Genomic DNA, 19478 nt, shown 5'->3' on the forward strand with positions numbered 1-19478 from the left:
TTCGCTCCACTTTTGGGCCAGGTACAGTGGCTCATGTCTATAATCCCAACACTTTGGGAAGCCGAGACCAGCCTGGGCAACATAGTGAGACCCCATCTCTAAAAAACAAAAAAAAAACAAAAATTACCCAGGCATAGTGTGTGGTCCCAGCTATGCAGGAGGCTGAGGTGAGAGGATCACCTGAGCCCTGGCAGTTCTACAGTGAGCTGTGATCGTGCCACTGCACTCCGGCCTGGTGACAGAGCAAGGGCCCTGTCTCAAAAAATAAAAATAAAAGAAATAAAGCAATGGGCTCATGCTCCCGGAAGCCAATGGTTTCTCCACATACCCATCACCCAAAAGCAGCTGGTCTGACAGAACAACAACAAAAATGGGTTCCACTTTCAACCACTAATGCAGGAGTACAGAGAAGAGCGGAGACTATGTCAGCACCAGAATCCCATTGAGAAAAAACACTCTGGCTGGGCGCGGTGGCTCTCACCTGTAACCCCAGCACTTTGGGAGGCTGAGGAAGATCACCTGAGGTCAAGAGTTCGAGACCACCCTGGCCAACACGGTGAGACCCCGTCTCTACTGAAAATACAAAAATTAGCTGGGCGTGGTGGCAGTGAGAGGTAAAGCCAGCTGGACTTCCTGGGTGGAGTGGAGACTTGGAGAACTTTTCTGTCTTACAAGAGGATTGTAAAATGCACCAGTCAGCACTCTGTAGCTAGGATTGTAAAACATACCAATCAGTGTTCTGTAGCTAGCAAGGGGATTGTAAAATGCACCAATCGGCGCTCTGTAAAAATGCACTAATCAGCACTCTGTAGCTAGCAAAAGGATTGTAAAACGCACCAATCAGTGCTCTGTAAAATGCACCAATCAGCACTCTGTAAAACTCACCAATCAGCAGGAGTCTAAAAGTAGCCAGTCGCAGGGAGGATTTAAAAAAGGGCACTCTGATAGGACAAAAATGGAACATGGGTGGGGACAAATAAACGAATAAAAGCTGGCCACCCCACCAGCCAGTAGCGGCAACTCACTTAGGTCCCATTCCACATTGTGGAAGCTTTGTTCTTTCCCATTGCACAATAAATCTTGCTGCTGCTTACTCTTTGGGTCTGTGCCATCTTTAAGAGCTGTAACACTTACCACGAAGGTCTGCCACTGCACTCTAACCTGGGCAACTGAGCAAGACTCCATCTCAAAAAAAAAAAAAGAGAGAGAAAAAACACTCTTCCCGCCTGCCAACGATTTGTCGATTTGATGGGTGCTTTCTGCAAGCACAATGCAAACACCTTCCTAAGGCTCACGCCCACGAAGCAGCACTCATGTCTGTCTTTGAACAGGTGATTGCAAGTCAGCGCCCATGGCCACGGTAGTGGTACACAAGTCTGTCACCCTGTTTCATAGGAACCTGACAAGAGCTGTTAAGTCCTAGGTGATCAGGTAGACAAATGAGTGCTAGTAACCCATCAAACACCGGGGAGGAGGACTTCATTGCTGATAGGTTTGAAGGGTTTTTGCAACATCTGAGGGCAACGTCAGGCAGGCAACTCAAAGTCTGGACTGATGAGGCCTGGATCTGGGAGACAACACATAGATGCCGTCACTAATGCTAAGGAGAGAGTGGAGGAGCCCAAAAAGAGTAGGCAGAATCCAGTATGGGACCCCAACATTTGAGAAGCAGGCCGGGTGTGGTGGCTGAGCCTATAATCCCAGCACTTTGGGAGGCTGAGGCCAGCCGGGCCAACATGGTGAAATCTGAGACCAGCCGAGCCAACATGGCGAAACCCCATCTCTACTAAAAAAAAATACAAAAATTAGCCGGGCATGGTGGCACATGCCTATAGTCTCAGCTACTTGGCAGGCTGAGGCACGAGAATCACTTGAACCCAGGAGGTCGAGGTTGCAGTGAGCCAAGATCACGCCACTGCACTCCCGCCTGGGCGACAGAGCCAGACGCCGTCTAAAAATAAAAATAAAAAAAAAATAAGGCACGGGCAGAAGAAAGAGCTGAGAAAGAATTAAAGCAGGAAGGAAACCGGAGAGCTGGCATAGGGGAAGCGATGAGGGGAGGCCTCGAGGAGGGGCATGGGGTGGTCCACACCAACAAACCACCCCAGGTAGAATAAGGGCTAGCGAGCACAAGCGACGGGGCAAAAGGTCTTAGCCTTTGCCTGGCTCTCAAGGGAGAGGTTCCTCCTCCTGTGGAGGAGGGAAAGAAGAGCTGACCAGGGAGAAATGTTTAAAGTTTGTGGTTGACAGCCTGACACAGCCTCTTCCAGGACTCCCTCAAACTCCAGATGCCCTGTGGTGACCCAGAGCCCCACACCCTGCCTCCGCCGTCTCCTGGGTCTCAGCCAGAGTGAGAGGAGAGCAATGCGATTCCTGGCAGTTGCCCCATCTCTCTCCAGCCTTCCCATCTCCACCGTTCCCAGCAGATGTGCTGTGCACTGGGGGCTTTTCAGGCAAAATAGAGGCGCCTTGTCAGAGAAGCAGAAGGTGCTAGCCACCCAGGGCTTACAAGGATGTGGGGTCTTCCCAAAATACCTTAAAAGAGTTTCTGGCCAAGCGCGGTGGCTCACGCCTGTAACCCTAGCACTTTGGGGGGCCAAAGAAGGATGATCACTTGAGCCCAGGAATTTGGGACCAGCCTGGGAAACATGGTGAAACCCCGTCTCTACTAAAGATACAAAAATTAGCTGAGCATGGCACCTGTGGTCCTGGCTACTCGAGAGGCTGAGGTGGGAGGATCGATTGAGCTAGGAGGTCGAGGCTGCAGTGATTGCCCCACTGCACTCCAGCCTGAGGGACTGAGTGAGACTGTCTCAAAAAATAAATAAAATATTAAAGAAAAAAAGGGGTCAGGTCTGGTGGCTCAAGCCTGTAATACCAGCACTTTGGGAGGCCGAGGCAGGTGAATCACTTGAGGCCAGGAGTTTGAGACCAGACTGGCCAACATGGTGAAACACCATCTTTACTAAAAATACAAAAATAAGCCGAGCATGATGGCAGGCATCTGTAGTCCCAGCTCTGTAGGAGGCTGAGGCATGAGAATTGCTTGAACCTGGGAGGTGGAGGTTGTAGGAAGCCAAGGTCGCACCACTGCACTCCAGCCTAGGGACAGAGCAAGACTCTGTCTCAAAAAAAAAAAAAAAAAAAAGAGTTTCAACCCTTCCAAAGTCTCCTCTTCCAGTTGATCCCAGAAATGCACTCAGATATGGCTCCTGCTCTTCCACTCTCCTATTTTGCTTTCTTTGGACATGGACTATGAATGAATTTTTTTCATTCTGGGGCCCCCTATTTCCCAAGAAAAGCCACACCTGCATGAGTGGAGCATGTCCCTTGGCAAGAACAGCTGCCTCTCGTTAGTCAAATATTGTTCAGAGCTCTAGAAAAGCAGAAGGCAAGGGACTTTGAGGAGGGCTTAGCAGGACTGACCCTAGGACTACAGTTCCAGAAAAAATACAAGGGAGTTTGGGCATGGTGGCTCACACCTGTAATCCCAGCACTTTGGGAGGCCGAGGCAGGTGGATCACCTGAGGTCAGGAGTTTGAGACCAGCCTGGCCAACATGGCGAAACCCCGTCTCTACTAAAAAATACAAAAATTAGCCGGGCATGGTGGCACATGCCTGTAATCCCAGCTACTCGGGAGGCTGAAGCAGGAGAATCACTTGAACGAGGGAGGCGGAGGTTGCAGTGAGCCAAGTTCATGCCACTGCACTCCAGCCTGGGCGAAAGAGCGAAACTCCATCTCAAAACAACAACAACAAAAAAAGAATGCAAGGGAGCCTTGCCCTGGGGTGGCAGAATGGCAGAGAGAGATCTGGTCTGCATTAGCAAAAGTGCAACTACTGTTACTTAACTGCTAGCAACATGAGGGCTTGGTGGGCTTGCCATTGATGTGATGAATTCCATCCTGGGACACTTTTACAAACCAGGCCCTCCCACAAGCACTGTGACTATGAAGATGAATAGAATGAGGTCTCCACTTTCTAGGCACTCACAGTCCTGGAAGGAAGCTGGCGAGGCAGGCAGACGCTTTGGTAAGGGGGTGCCGCAGCAGCCAGCCGGCAGAACGTGCTGCCTGCACCTCACTCCTGCAAACCACGTGCAGCTTGTTTTCAACATTGGCAGGAAGAGCAGATGGTTCCTACCAAATGTTATTGTATTGCACATTATGAGCCAAGCAAAGTTAAGCCTAAAAAAGTGACTAACAAATCTCTCATGCAGGATTCCAAATAATTTATCTAGATACTCCGCCTTCAAGAAGGTAGCACAAGGCTGGTGGCTTATATCTGTAATACCAGCACTTTGGGAGGCCAAGGTGGGTGAATCACTTGAGCTCAGGAGTTTGAGACCAGCCTGAGCAACATGGCAAGACCCTGTCTCTACAAAAAGTACAAAAAAAAGCCAGGTGTGGTGGTGCACACCTGTGGTCCCAGCTACTCGGGGGACTGAGGTGGAAGGATCACTTGAGCTGGGGTGGGGCGGAAGTTGCAGTGAGGTGAGATTGCACCACTGCACTCTAGCCTGGGTGACAGAGGGAGACCCTGTCTCAAAAAAAAAAAAAAAAAAAAAGAACGGTAAAACATAGGCTGGGTGCAGTGGGTCACACCTCTAATCCCAGCATTTTGGGAGGCCAAGGCAGGAGGATCACTTGAGCCTAGGAGTTGGAGACCAGCTTGGGCAACATAGGGATGACACAGGACAGGTAAGGTCCAAATTGAGGCTTAGCCCAGGAGGGTTCTTGCCTTTTCCCAGGAAAGAATTCAAGGGTGAGCCGGTGGTAGAGGAAAACTGCTTGATTGAGGTGGCAGTGCTACAGCTGATGACTGCTCCTGCAGAGCAGGGCTACCCGTAGGCAGTGTGCAGAGACTAGCAGCTCAGAAGCAGTTTTGCAGTGATATTTATGCCCATTTTTAATTACATGCAAATTAAGAGGTGGATCATGCAGACATTTCTAGAAAAAGGGTGGTAACGTTCAAGTCATTGGGTCATTGCCGTGGAAGGGGTGAATAACTTCCAGGTGTTGTCATGGTAAACTGACACGGCACACTGGTGGGCATGTCTTATGGAGAGCTGCTTCCACCTCTTCCCTATTTTAGCTAGCCCTCAGTCTGGTCTGGTGTCTGAGCCCTGCCTCCAGAATCAAGTCCTGCCTCTTACCTGTGGCTACAAAAAATGAAAAAAATTAGCCAAGCATGGGTATGTGCACCTGTGTTCCCAGCTACTTGGGAGGCTGAGCAGGGGGGCTCGCTTGAGCCCTGGAGGTCGAGGCTGCAGTGAGCCATGATTACACCACTGTACCCCAGCGTGGGCGACAGAGCGAGACCAAAAAACAACGTGAATGAACTTAATACCACTGAACTATACACTGAAAAATGGTTAACATGGTAAATTTTATGTGTAGTTCACTACACACACAAAAATCGGGGCTAAAGCGGGACACAGCAGTGCAACGGGTTGGGGCAATGCCTGGGGATGTCCAGGGCCAGGGGCGGATCTCAGCAAAGAATTTCTGCTGCCAATTATGCTGTGATTGGGTGAAGATCTGAGAGGCACCACAATTGTTTTCAAACTAGGTCCTTGTGAATACTTCTTATTATATGACCTCATGCCGAGGCGGCCGGCCAAGGGGTGACTGCTTGGCCAGAGAACAGAGCTGCTCTCTGTGGTCGGCGGCCTGCAGCCTTCTGGGTGAGGGTGGGGGTGGGGAGCTTGTACTAAATTGTTGGATAATATGGTAAAGGTGGCTGCAGTTTCCTTTCAACTTTTCCTATTTCCCCTTCTAACCCACTTTCCCACCCACAAAATAATGTGTCTTCAGAGAGCCCTCGGCTTCCCAGGGCTGGAGGTGGAGTGGAAAGGGTTGCATTATGATTACAACCCCAGCCAGCCACTGCCTCATCATGGAGTGGATCACTTCCTATTCTTGGAGACTTTGGGTCTGATTCACCTCTGACCACACAAAGCCATTTCAGTGGGGCTTTCAGTAGCTCCTCCACCTAGCCCATCAGGACCCTCAGCACCCACCCCTAAGAGTTATTTGACCCGAGAAACTGGTGCGAGCCAGAACGGATCAGGAGAGGTTGGTGGCAGCAGTCATTTAGGGGCTTGTCTTTGGTTAGTGTGGCCCTGCAAGGTGCCGTCTCATTGAAAATTTCCTTGTACCTGCCCCACTAAAGGCAGGTGGGTAGTGGTGACAACACGTATATGGAGAAGTTGGGAAGTGGGAGAGAAACGTTTGCTTCCTTCCTGTCCTTTCACAGATCCCAAACCCGCTGAGGGCTTCCCATGGAAAGCCGTCTGGGCCCCTCAGCCTGCCTCTCTTGGGACCCCCCACAGACTGGCCCCGGCTGACCTTTGCAAATTCCTCTCTCATTTTTCCCCTGCAGGGACTCTCAACCCCAGCCAAACTGATCCACCCACCATCCTCGCAAAATGCCTTTCTTCCATGACGACTGCCTCTTCCTTCCTTGCTCACGCCATGCCCTCCCCCAATCTGGAACGCCCTCCCCACTCCTCTTCCCTGCAACTCATAACCATTTTTTAAGGCCCAGTTCCAACCCCAATCCCACTTCTTGGATGACGCACTCCTCTTCTGTCCCAGTCCAAATTTCCGATGTCAGCTTCTGAACTCGGGATAACCTCATTCCCCGAGCTGCCGCTCATTCAGGCACCAGTAGCTCTGGACTGGGGCTGAACATGCCCCTGTGTTGTCTCTCACTTAATCCTCCCCATTATCTAATAAGCACGGCCACTGTCCTGCCACTTTGCTGATGAGGATAGCTGAGTCTTAGAAAAGGACAGGAACTTGCCCGGGGCCATGAGATCAGTAGGTAGCCAATCTGGGATTCAAATTCATTTTTTTCTAGCCCCAAATTCCCTTGTTTTAATTTACATGATCTCAATTGCCTTAACTCCCTAAGAAATATGACTCGTTTCATTCATTCATTTATTCACTCATCCATTCATTCAATGAACACAGTACATTTCGTGCCAACCACCCAGCTAAGCTGTAAAAATCCCCAGCTTTGCCGGGCGCGGTGGCTCACGCCTGTAATCCCAGCACTTTGGGAGGCCGAGGCGGGCGGATCACGAGATCAGGAGATCGAGACCATCCTGGCTAACACGGAGAAACCCCGTCTCTACTAAAAATACCAAAAATTAGCCGGGCGTCGTGGCGGGCGGCTGTAGTCCCAGCTACTCGGGAGGCTGAGGCAGGAGAAGGGCGTGAACCCGGGAGGCGGAGCTTGCAGTGAGCCGAGATGGCGCCACTGCACTCCAGCCTGGGCGACAGAGCGAGACTCCGTCTCAAAAAAAAACAGCTTCTACTCCCAAGGAGTTTCCATACTGGTGGTGCAGGAAGGTGTCTTATTACACAAAGTGGAGGAAGGACGCTAGCAGAGGGGAGGGAAGGGTTATAATTCCCACTGAATGGATGCGGAAACTGAAGGAAGGCAAGACAACACAGTCGGCCAAGATGGTAAGCAAAGCCCGCCATCACCACCCAGGGATCAGGGCTTCCCAAGCACTGATTATTCTTCCTTGCGTTTTCTGGGTACCTTGCTCGATGCAAATGCATACAAACGTAGGCTTGGATAAGCGCCTTGGCAACGCCCCTACAAATGTTCATGATCATTACTGGTATGTTACCAACTTATTGGTTAATTCTTCTCCTAACTCGGGAGACCTCCAAAAAGAAGAGGGACGGGCTTCGCTTCCGACGTGGCAGGAAAGGAGTCACGTGCTCCGGGGACCTTCCGCGTCGCCCCGCGCGTCCGGAGCCAGGCCGGGGTTGCCAAGCAACCGGTAAACGCCGCCGTTTGAGGAGCACCGGAGCCGTAGCCGGGACCGTGGATTAGGCGCTTCCCCAGAGACCCAGAAGCAGGAGGAGCGGACCCAGGGTAAGGGGCGGGCGCCAGGAGGACGTCAGAGGCTAAAGACTAGAGTGGAGAGTGACAGGGAGAGACTTACAGGGTAATAATCACCAAGAGTGCCAAAAATTCCTCTTGGGGGGCTTCCTTCTGGGATAGCTCTGCCAGATGGTGGCTGCCAGGACTAGCGCTCCTAGTGCCCTCTGTCCTCTTAGTCCTTGCTGCCCTGGATCCGCCCCAAGTCGCAGGACCCTGCAGCCTCTGTACACCCTGCCTCGTACCCTCCTACCCACTCAGGTCCTGATACAGTCCGTGTCCTGGAGTGGACTGGAGACCTCTGAAGGATTTACAGCTGAATGGAGGGGAAAAAAAAAAACAGCCTCCGGCTAGGGTGGTGGGAAGATGGGACCTTTAAGAGGAGCGCTTTCTGCTCAGGATAGAGCGACGTAAATTAACAGTATCGCACACCTGCTGGGTGGCAGGTGTTTTAAGTGCTTTCTTTCATTTCTTCCTCAACCTGGGAGCTGGCGTTCTCGTGTGATCGAGGTCACACAGTTGGCAAGTTCCTCCGGAGCGTGTGCGGTTCCTCCTTTCTGCTCAAGGTCGAGGTTTACCACATTCTCTTGAACCACAGAAGTGCGTCTTCTCCCAGCTTTCAGACCCTACGTGTTTTCCTCTTGAATCCTCAGTTTCAAATCCTTTGCTTGTTTGTCACGGTCAGCAAAGGAGGAACAGGGGAGAGAGCTGCAGAGAGAAGCCTGGTAGGCGTTGGTATCACAGTCACTAACGCAGCAGGTGACGGGAGTCTTGGGCCCCTTCTATGTGCCAGGCCCTGGGGACGGGAGTAAATAAAAGACCACAGTCTTTCCGTCAAGGAGACCACAAGGTAGTGGTGAGGGCAGGTATCACTGACCCCCATCGCTCTCCAATTCTGGGGACCTCTTCTCACCTTGTCCTGCCCTCAACCTTCACTTTCCTTGGGGGGCTCAGCCACGCTTAGTGCTGTCCTGGGGGAAAATAAATGGGGGCTTTCTAGGGAGGTCTGCCTCTTTTGAGGGTAGAGTGAGTCCCTCAGGACCCCGGAATTCCAGAAGGTGCACAAGGACATAAGAAAGGGAAGGAAAGCCGGGTGCGGTTTTCATGCCTGTAATCCCAGTGCTTTGAGAGGCCCAGGCGGATGGATCACTTGAGGTCAGGAGTTTGAGACCAGCCTGACCAACATGGTGAAACCCCATCTGTACTAAAAATACAAACGTTCTGGCCGGGTGCAGTGGCTCACGCCTGTAGTCCCAGCTATTCGGCAGGTGGAGGCAAGAGAATTGCTTAAACCTGGGAGTTGGAGGTTGCAATGAGCTGAGATCAGGCCACTGCACTCCAGCCTGGGTGACAGAGTGAGACTCCATCTCAAAAAAAAAAAAAAAAATTAGCCGAGTGTGGTGGCACGCACCGGTAGTCTCAGCTACTCAGGAGACTGAGGCACAAGAATCGCTTGAACTTAGGAGGCAGAGGTTGGAGTGAGCCAAGATCACACCACTGCACTCCAGCCTGGGTGACAGAGCAACACTGTCCCAAAAACAACAACAACAACAAAGAAAGAGGGAAGGAAGTCCTCTCCTGCCAGGTGCCATGCAGGGCCCACCAGTCGCAGGAACCCAGTAGGGGCTGTACCAGGGACCAAGAAGAAGAGGAAAATGTTCTCATCTCCTTATTCCACTAGGGAGTTCAATGTGTAGGGCTGACCTTCCAGCTTGCCTCCTTCCCAGTCTCCCACGCTGACACTCCTCCTCCCCATCAGTCCCTTGGCCTCCCTCCCGGCTTGGAAAACACACTTTCCCTTAAGCCACCGGAGGTTCTCTCCAGGAATTACTTTGCTCATTCTCACTGCACAAGACGAGTTTTGTTTTTATAGTGAGTGAAGGTTCCCATCTGACTGCCTCCCCGGGGATGCGGGAGATGCCTGAATCTTTGATGTCTGGACCACAGCGTCCCTGATTCTGCGTGTTCCTGTGTTTGAGACTCACAGTGGTGTTCTTCACGCCTCTGGGACTCTAGGTTCCCATGGGGGGAGGATCTCCCCCCAAAACTCCCAGAGGGCAGTGGCACTGCTCCCATCCCCGCTCTGTCACCCCATGCAGACACCCCTGCTCAGGCCTTGCTTGGGGAAGCCCACCCTCTAGCACTTGTCTCACAAGAGGTTGGGGGAGACCTCCTGAGATGCCCTTTGCTGACCTTGCTGTTCATCTGTGTGCCCTGCTAGCTTGTGAGAAGAGCTTGCTCTGGGTCCTTGAATGGGTTGTCTTCCCGTCACCAGGCCAGTCTTTAAATGTCCCCTCTGTCTGCCTCCAGACACAAGACAATGCCTCTGTTCTCGCTCGGGGCTTGGCCTTGGGAAACACCAAGAAGGAAAGCAAAGCTGTTAAAAATCTGATCTGGGCTAAAGAGGCTATTTCTGTCTTCCTGGAGTTTCCTCATTCTCTTCAATCTCCGTGTGTCCCCTAGGAGCCAGCTGGCTTGCAGCAATTTCTTTTAAAAGTCAGAGACAGGCAGCCCTAATTGCCTGAGTCCTGCAGCCCCATGTGGGAGGCACAGGTGCTTCACACTGTGTTGGCAAAGAGGAGGATGCCACGGGATTCGCATGCTTTTTCACAAGGCCATAGCTTTGTCCATGTGGTATAAACATATTGGGGCACCCCGCTACAATCTGGGCTTCTCATCCCACCCTTTGGCCTCTAAGCCATTGCTTCCACCCAGGAAAGAGAATTTCCAAACTACAAGAAAGAGAAGAAAACAAGGCTGGGTGCGGTGGCTCATGCCTGTAATCCCAGTACTTTGGGAGGCCGAGGTGGGCGGATCACTTGAGATCAGGAGTTGAAGAACAGCTGGCCAACATGCTGAAACCCTGTCTCTACTAAAAATACAAAAATTAGCCGGGAATGGTGGCATGTGCCTGTAATCCCAGCTACGGGAGGCTGAGGCAGGAGAATCGCTTGCACCCGGGAGACGGAGTTTGCAGTGAGCCTAGATCTTGCCACTGCACTCCAGCCTGGACGACAGAGCGAGACTCTATCTCAAAAAAAAAAAGAAAAAAGAAAAAAAGAAAGAAAATGCCACTTTCTGCAACAGTCTGGTTAAGGTTGAGTTGCTCTGGGGCTAGGAGTGGGATGGGGTGGTACTGTCTTCAAGACACAATGTATATGGATGCAAAGGGTTAACTTTCCTACCCTCCTTCGCCCCACCTGCTGCCCCAGCTGCTCCAGGGCCCAAGATCCCCCTGGCACATGCTTCTAGGGGCACACAGCTCCTGCCCTGCCTCTCAGGGGCCAGCGGCCAGGGCCCACTGGTCTGGTGCCTTGTAGCCCTGGAGGCGGGAGAGGGTAGGTTAGACACAAGTCTGGTAGTCATGTCCACCTAGGGTGATTGTGAAAAACACGAATTGCTAGGCCCTGCCCCAGGCATCTAGTTCAGCATTTGCAGGAGAGAGGCCTGGGGGTCTGTGTATTTTTAAGGAAGATCCCAGGTTTCAGAAATGCTGGTTGAGAGATTAAGGTCCCTCACTTTAAATCAATGGTCCTCAAACTTGGCTACACAGGAATTGCCTGGAGAATTAAAGAAAAAAGGTATATACTGATGAGAGATTCTGATGTAGTTGTTCTGGGGTTCAAACTCAGCATTGTGATTTCACAAAGCCCTCCAGGTGTTTCTAAATGTGCAGTCAGGACTAACAATCACTGCTTTAGAGCCAGACATGCCTGGTGGTTCTGCCTGAACTGAAGAACTGTGACCTTCGACCCTGTATTAATACTTCATCTCTCCAGGCCTCAGTTTCTTCATCTCGAAAATGGGCTCATGCCTATAATCCCAGCACTTTGGGAGGCTGAGGCAGGAGGATCACTTGAGCCCAGGAGTTTGAGACAAGCCTGGGCAACATAGTGAGACCTTCAACTCTACAAAAAAAAAAAAAAAAAAATTAGTCTGATGTGGTAGTGTCTGCCTGTGGTCCCAGTTACTCAGAAGGCTGAGGTGGGAGGATTGCTCGAGCCTGGGAGGTTGAGGCTGCAGCAAGCCGTGTTCATGCCACTGCACTCCAGCCTGGATGACAGAGCAAGACACAGTCTCATAAAAAGAAACTTTAGTGAGAACTGTGATCACTCTTTTGGGAGTGGTACTGGCCATGCAGGAAGCATACCTGGAAACTGTTGTTCATAGTGCTTGGAACCTGGTCAGTCTTTACATATTCTGGATGCAAGTTCTTTATCAGATAGATAATTTGCAAATATTTTATCCAAGTCTGTGGCTTCTCTTTTTGTTAACATTGTTGGCCGGGCATGTGGCGCACACCTGTAATCCCAGCTACTCGGGAGGCTGAAGCAGGAGAACCGCTTGAACCCAGGAGGCAGAGGTTGCAGTGAGCAGATATGCCACTCCACTCCAGCATGAGTAACAAAATGAGATTCCGTCTCAAGAAAAAAAGAAAGAAAAGAAAAGAAAGAATGAATAAGACCTACTATTTGAGAGGACAACAAGGTGACTACAGTCAGTAATAACTTAATTGTACGTTTAAAAATAACTAACAGGCCGGGTGCGGTGGCTCACGCCTGTAATCCCAGCACTTTGGGAGGCCGAGGTGGGTGGATCACGAGGTCAGGAGATCGAGACCATCCTGGCCAACACGGTGAAACCCCGTCTCTACTAAAAATACAAAAAATTAGCCGGGCGTGATGGTGGGTGCCTGTAGTCCCAGCTACTCGGGAGGCTGAGGCAGGAGAATGTCATGGGCCCGAGAGGCGGAGCTTGCAGTGAGCCGAGATCGCGCCACTGCACTCCAGCCTGGGTGACAGAGCAAGACTCCGTCTCAAAAACATAAAAAAAAAAAAAAAGGATAAATGCTTGAGGGGATGGATGGATACCCCATTTCCCATGATTGTATATTGCATACCTATAGCAAAACATCTCCTGTGCCCCATAAATATATACACCTACTATGTAACCACAAAAATTAAAAATTAAACCTTAAAAAAATAGCAAAACCTGCTCACGTAATCTTGTTTTTGAGATAGAGTCTTGCTCTGTCATCCAGGCTGGAGTGCAGTGGCACAATCTCGACTCACTGCAACATCTACCTTCCAGGTTTAAGCGATTCTCCTATCTCAGCCTCCTGAGTAGCTGCGATTACAAGCACGCGCCACCATGCCTGGATAATTTTTTGTATTTTTAGTAGAGATGGGTTTTCGCCATGTTGGCCAGGCTGGTCTTGAACTCCTGACCTCAAGTGATCCACTGGCCTTGGCCGCCCAAAGTGCTGGGATTATAGGCATGAGCCACAATGCCCGGCCTAATCTCTTGGGCGTTGAAAGGCCTTTGGTTGTAAATCTACCAAGGCAAGCTCTCCTTCAGTTTATCTTCCTCACACCAGCACCAGCCACTCATCCACATCTTTTGTCCTAGGGCTCTGTGCAACCCCAGGAGCCTTGCACAGATCCTCAATCTGAGCCCCTGGAAACTTGCTATCAAAGGCACAATTTCTGAAAGTCCAGGTGGCTGGCAGACGGAAATCTCTGTTAACTCCATGGTGTGATATGGCAGGCACACAGGTCAAAGGGCCAACCATTGAACTCACTGAGCAAGCCCTCAGACCCAGTGGAGTCTAGTGATGTCATGCGGGAGTCAGAAAGGTCAAGGGCAATATGTGGGAATGGCCCAGCCCATTGCATTTTTACAACTTCTAATCAGCATCAGTGAGAAAGCCTTCCTTGTGCGGCCTGTGAACCCCACCTCTGATGCTGCTGAAGCACTTTCATTTCACTTCTCAGCATCCTGTGGCTGTGTCAGGTCTCAGAAAGACTAAGTGGCCCTGCCCAGGTCACGCAGCTGGTGACGGCAGGCCCAGAACTTGAAGTCAGGGCCCAGCCAAGCCCACTTCCCAATTCCCTGCTGTGTCCCATGACCAGTAGCACACGTCAGAGGCTTTCCCAAAGGCCTCCATGTCCTGCCTGTTGGGGAAGCCTGTGGCTTTCTCTCTGTCTGGGGTCGACTCTCAGCTCTGTCCTAGTTGGAGGGAAGAGAGTTCCAGGGTGGTACCCAGACAGTGGTGGAGGCCAGAGTCGGGCAACCAATGAGCCTTTTGGACAATTGGGTGGAGAGTTGGGTCATTGGGTTGGGGAGGAGGGGTTCAAGAAGAGGCCCAGGGGTCTCAAATCTGTGTCCTGTGTGTTTCATGCCCAGCATGGCAGGGAATTTAGTCCAACATCATCACCATCAATATTTCCTCCTGCCCTGTCAATAAACACTGATTCTTAAAAACCGTATTGTACCACGTGCGATGGCTCATACCTGTAATCCCAGCACTTTGGGAGGCTGAGGCAGGTGGATCACTTGAGCCCAGAAGTTCAAGACCAGCTTCGGCAAAATGGTGAGACCCCATCTCTACAAAACAATACAAAACTTAGCCAGGCATGGTGCTGCACACCTGTAGTCCCAGCTACTTGGGAGGCTGAGGCAGGAGAATCGCTTGAAGCCGGGAGGTGGAGATTGCAGGGACCCAAGATCATGCCACTGCACTCCAGCCTGGGTGACAGAACAAGCCTTTGTCTCAAAAAAAAAAAAACCCTAAAAACAAAAGACAAAAACTGTATCATTTGGTGGGTAAGAGCTTTGGAATGGGGGCAGGCCAGCTGCAGCATGTATTAGCTATAGGACCTTGGGCAAGTCACTGAGGGCATCTAAGCATCAAAGGCCTTCAAAGAAAATGGTGATTTTTTTTTTTTTTTTTTTTTTTTTTGAGACAGAGTCTTGCTCTGTTGCCCATGCTGGAGTGCAATGGTGTGATCTCGGTTCACTGCAACCTTCTCCTCCCGGGTTCAAGCGATTCTCCCACCTCAGCCTCCCGAGTAGCTGGGATTACAGGTGTGCACCACCATGCCCGGCTAATTTTTGTATTTTTGCAGAGATGGGGTTTCACCATGTTGGCCAGGCTGGTCTTGAACTCCTGACCTCAGGTGATCCACCTGGCTTGGCCTCCCAATGTGCTGGGATTACAGTTGTCAGCTACCGGGCCTGGCCAAAATTTTTATTGCCCTCCTCAGAGAGCAACTGCAATAACTAAACAGGGTAATGCTTAGCATATAGTCAGCATTCAGGATTTTTTTTTAATGCAGATGCAGCTTCTGGACAAATTCCTAGGGTCTCCCCACCACCCCTTGCTTCCTGCCCCAACCAGATTGAGAACCTGGAGCTGTCCTGGCGGGACCTGTGGAGATGGGGAAGAGGCCAGTGGGGTCCCTCACCCCACACCCTCCCTCTGCCCCCCAGCAGCCGGCATCATGGAGATTGTGTACGTGTACATCAAGAAGCGCAGCGAGTTCGGGAAGCAGTGCAATTTCTCGGACCGCCAGGCCGAGCTGAACATCGACATCATGCCCAACCCTGAGCTGGCTGAGCAGTTCGTGGAGCGGAACCCAGTGGACACGGGCATCCAGTGCTCGATCAGCATGTCGGAACACGAGGTGGGTCCCTGCCCCAAGGGCCTCGGCCTGTGAGGTGTGGCCAGGCAGGGCGGCCAGCTGGGACAGATGAGTGGTTCCGTGGGTCCTTGTCCACCTGAAAGCCAGTTAGAGTGGACCAAATGCAGATGCTGGAAGTGAGGGCAGAGGCTCCCCCTGAGTTCCACGCAGTGCTCAGGGTCAGAGGAAGACCCAGCACCAGCCTTCCTCGAGCCAGGGGAGTGCAAATCACAATGTTCCCTCTCCCAAGAGCTCTTGTTTCACCTCAAAGACACTTACCAGAGTTGTTTTGGATGTTTGGTGTAGCTGGGAGATATATATTTTTTTTAAACAGGGTCTCACTCTGTCGCCCAGGAGTGCAGTGGCACAAACTCGACTCACTGCAACCTTCGTTTCCTGAATTCAATAGCTCCTCCCAATTCAGCCTCCCTGGTAGCTGGGACTACAGGTGTGCACCACCATGCCTGGCTAATTTTTGCAACTATTGTAGAGATGAGGTTTTGCCATGTTGCCCAGGCTGGTCTCAAGCTCCTGGGCCCAAGTAGTCCTCCCACCTTGGCCTCCGAAAGTGCTGGGAATACAGGCATGAGCCACTGTGCCCAGCCTGGGAGAGATATTCTGAGGGAGCAGAGATTCATATCTACAGGCAACTACCCAGCTTGAGAAAAGGGAAGTGTCCCACAGAAAGTTCCGGCCAGAGGGGCCTCCACCATAAGAGAACTTATCTTCAGGGTCGTGGTCATGTTCCCTGTCAGGAACAGAGACAGGCCAAAGAGTTCCCTGTCCCTATGAGCTAGGTGATTCACCCTCATTAGGTCAACAACTGCTGAGATAAAATGAAAACCAAATCACTCGATATGGCCAAAACACGTCCAACAGTCAGGTAGGTGTGGGCGGTTTCAGTGACTCACAGTTCAAATGAATTAGGTGGTTCTCTCCCAGGACCAACTGCTGTCTCGGGGAAGAGAAGGCCTGTGGCCGTGGTGTAGCCAATAAGCAGAATGGCCGCCACGTGGGCCACACCCTGGGGGCCCTCCTGTCGTTTCCAGCAGCTCTGCCTTTCCCAGACTTGTTTTGTTTTGTTTTGTTTAAACCTTTCCTATGGTGCTGATCCAGATTTTTACCTTTTGTGAGAGCTGGCTTAAAAATGGAAAGGAGATGGGAGTGACTTCATGAGGATGGGGTTTCCATTCTGGGTGATGTAAGAGTTTTGGAACTAGGTGGGGTTGATGGTTGCACGGCACTGTGTATAATAACGCTACTGCAGTGTACGCTTTAAAGTGGTTATGTGGTAAATTTTATGTTACATGTATTTTACCACAATTTCTTAAAAATAGGAAGGGCTGGGTGTGCTGGCTCAAGCCTGTAATCCCAGTACTTTGGGAGACCAAGGTGGGAAGCTGCTTGAGGCCACGAGTTTGAGACCAACCTCGGCAACATAGTGAGACTTCATTTCTACACATTTTTTTTTTTTAATTACCCAGTTGTGGTGGCTCGCACCTGTGGTCCCAGTTACTTGGGAGGTGGAGGCGGGCGGATTGCTTATGCCCTGGAGTTCACGGCAGCAGTGAGCTGTGATTGCACCACTGCACTCCAGCTTGGGCAACAGAATGAGAACCTGTCTCTAAAAATAAATAACTAAATAACTAAATAAATAATTTTTAAAAAATAAAGTGAAAAGAAGGCAGAGGCGAGAGGATCACTTCAGCTCAGGAGTTTGACACCAGCCTGGGCAACATGGCGAAACACCGTCTCTACAGAAGAAAAACAAAAACAAAAATTAGCCACGTGTGGTGGTACATGCCTGTAGTCCCAGCTACTTGGGAGCCTGAGGCTGGAGGATCCCTTCAGCCTGAGAAGTCAAAGCTGTACTGGCCGGGCGCAGTGGCTCATGCCTATAATCCCAGCACTTCCAGAGGCTGAGGCCAGTGGATCACCTGAGGTCAGGAGTTCAAAACCAGCCTGGCCAACATGGTGAAACCCCGTCTCTACTAAAAATACAAAAATTAGCCGGCCATGATGGCGAGCACCTGTAATCCCAGCTACTGGGGAGGCTGAAGCAGGAGAATCACTTGAATCCAGGAGGCGAAGGTTGCAGTGAGCCGAGATTGCATTCCAGCCTGGGCAACAAGAGCGAAACTCCGTTCCAAAAAAAAAAAAAAGCTGTAGTGAGTCGAGATCATGCCACTGCACTCCAGCCTGGGCAACAGAGCGAGAGACCCTCTCTTAAAAAAAAAAAAAAAAAAAAAGGAAAGAAGGGAAAGTGGCAAGACCCACGTGTAAAACTGTCCTCCCTGCTACAGAGGATAGGCAAAGCAAATCCAAACTTGGAGTTTTAACGTTCAATTTCTGTGACACTGACATTGTCAATGATAAGGTGGCATTGTTAATGATAGAGTGAAGAAAGACTATTCACTTTTTCTTTTTTCTTTTTCTTTTTTTTGAGACGGAGTCTCGCTCTGTCGCCCAGGCTGGAGTGTAGTGCTGTGATCTCAGCTCACTGCAACCTCTGCCTCCCACGTTCAAGTGATTTTCCTGCCTCAGCCTCCCGAGTAGCTGGGACTACAGGCACCCGCCACCACTCCCGGCTAATGTTTTGTATTTTTAGTAGAGACGGGGTTTCACCGTGTTAGCCAGGATGGTCTCGATCTCCTGACCTCGTGATCTGCTCGCCTCGGCCTCCCAAAGTGCTAGGATTACAGGCGTGAGCCACTGCGCCCAGCCGATTATTCACCTTTTCTTTGGATTCTCACAGAGCAGATGGACAGGCTTCTCTGGTCCATTAGAATTCAGATAAGGTCAGAACAGGATTTTCATGACCACAGCTACCAGTTGCAAAGCTGCTTAGCTCCACAGGGTTGCACTGTTGCAGCTACCTGTGCCCACCTGAGCACCAGGAATTTCCTTGCCTGCGTCTGAAAATACTGTGGCTTCGGCCAGGGCACCTCAGCATCCAGCCCTGGGAGCCCGCGTGGGACCTGGATTGCAGAAGTGGCCGAGGGTTTGGGAGTATACCAGGGTGACGTCTTCCCTCCTGCGGCTCTCTGTTTAGGCCAACTCAGAGCGGTTTGAGATGGAGACCCGGGGAGTTAACCATGTCGAGGGGGGCTGGCCCAAGGACGTGAACCCCCTGGAGCTGGAGCAGACCATCCGTTTCCGGAAGAAAGTGGAGAAAGATGAGAACTACGTTAACGCCATCATGCAGCTTGGCTCTGTAAGGCTTCCTCCCGCCCCAGCTGTGAGAGCCCCATCCATCACTGCAGCTCCCCAAGGGATGCACTGCCCCAGCTGTGCCTGGCCATCGCTGTGAGGCTCGTGTGAAGGCTGGGGGGAAGGGGACCAGCTGCTACCTCAAGCAGCCTTCTGTCTGGGAGCAGGCAGAGGTCCCAATCACAGACCAACAGGGAAGGCAGGGAGGTACAAGGGCTGACCGGGCATTAGGAGGAGTCTGACCTTGGGCAAAGGTGACTCCCAAAGTGCCCCACCCAGCAGCCAATAGGGATCATTCATTCATTTGACAAATTTGGACTGAACTTCAAGCCTCTGCCAGGCACAGTAGAGGTTGCAAAATGAATCTCATAATTGTTCTACATACTTGCCAGTGCAAAAAAAAGTTGTTTTAAGGAAAAAGAAATTTAAAATTTAAATTAAAAGAAAAAGAATCTCTTATACATCCTGTCCCAAAGAGATTGCAGTCTACTGGAGGTCAAAGACAAATACAGAGACATCACCAGATAACATAAAAAGAAAGAAATGCTGAAAGAGAAGTGTGACTTGTCCTTTGACTCCATGAGGAGGGAGGGTCAATCTCCTGCTGAAGGGATCAGGGAAGGCTTCCTGGAAGAAGTGGCATGGCTTGGTTGTCCTTTGGTGGACATTTGCAATAAAGGGGAGGGCAGTCTGGATGGAGGAACCAGCTGTCTGCAAGGACGGGAAGAAGGAGATGCGTGCCATATACATATATATGTGTGTGTATATATATGTATACACACATATATGTGTGTGTGTACGTGTGTATACACACACGTGTGTATACGTGTGTGTACGTGTGTATACGTGTGTGTATACACGTGTGTATACACACATATGTGTGTATACGTGTGTGTGTATACA

The 19478-nt window shown here is 50.9% G+C and overlaps 1 protein-coding gene across 13 annotated transcripts in view; it reads left to right on the forward strand.

The window, feature by feature from the left end:
• The first annotated feature begins 7272 nt into the window (after positions 1-7272).
• DNAI2 (dynein axonemal intermediate chain 2) overlaps positions 7273-19478 on the forward strand; it is a 41058-nt gene continuing 28852 nt past the window's right edge. For 3 of the 13 annotated variants that reach the window (XR_008515180.2, XM_054535721.2, XM_024235202.3), the window contains exons 1-3: positions 7277-7896; positions 15175-15368; positions 18418-18579. Coding sequence is in view for 9 of the 13 variants with exons in the window: in XM_054535721.2 (XP_054391696.2) it covers positions 15186-15368; positions 18418-18579 (345 nt within the window). In the remaining 4 variants the exon portion in view is untranslated. Of the gene's footprint in view, positions 7897-15082; positions 15369-18417; positions 18580-19478 lie in introns of all 13 variants that reach the window. The other 10 variants (XR_008515181.2, XM_054535723.2, XM_054535722.2 and 7 more) reach the window with 9 other exon arrangements.

The sequence above is a fragment of the Pongo abelii genome, chromosome 19 (assembly GCF_028885655.2).
Source record: "Pongo abelii isolate AG06213 chromosome 19, NHGRI_mPonAbe1-v2.0_pri, whole genome shotgun sequence".
In the NCBI taxonomy this organism is placed as follows: domain Eukaryota; kingdom Metazoa; phylum Chordata; class Mammalia; order Primates; family Hominidae; genus Pongo; species Pongo abelii.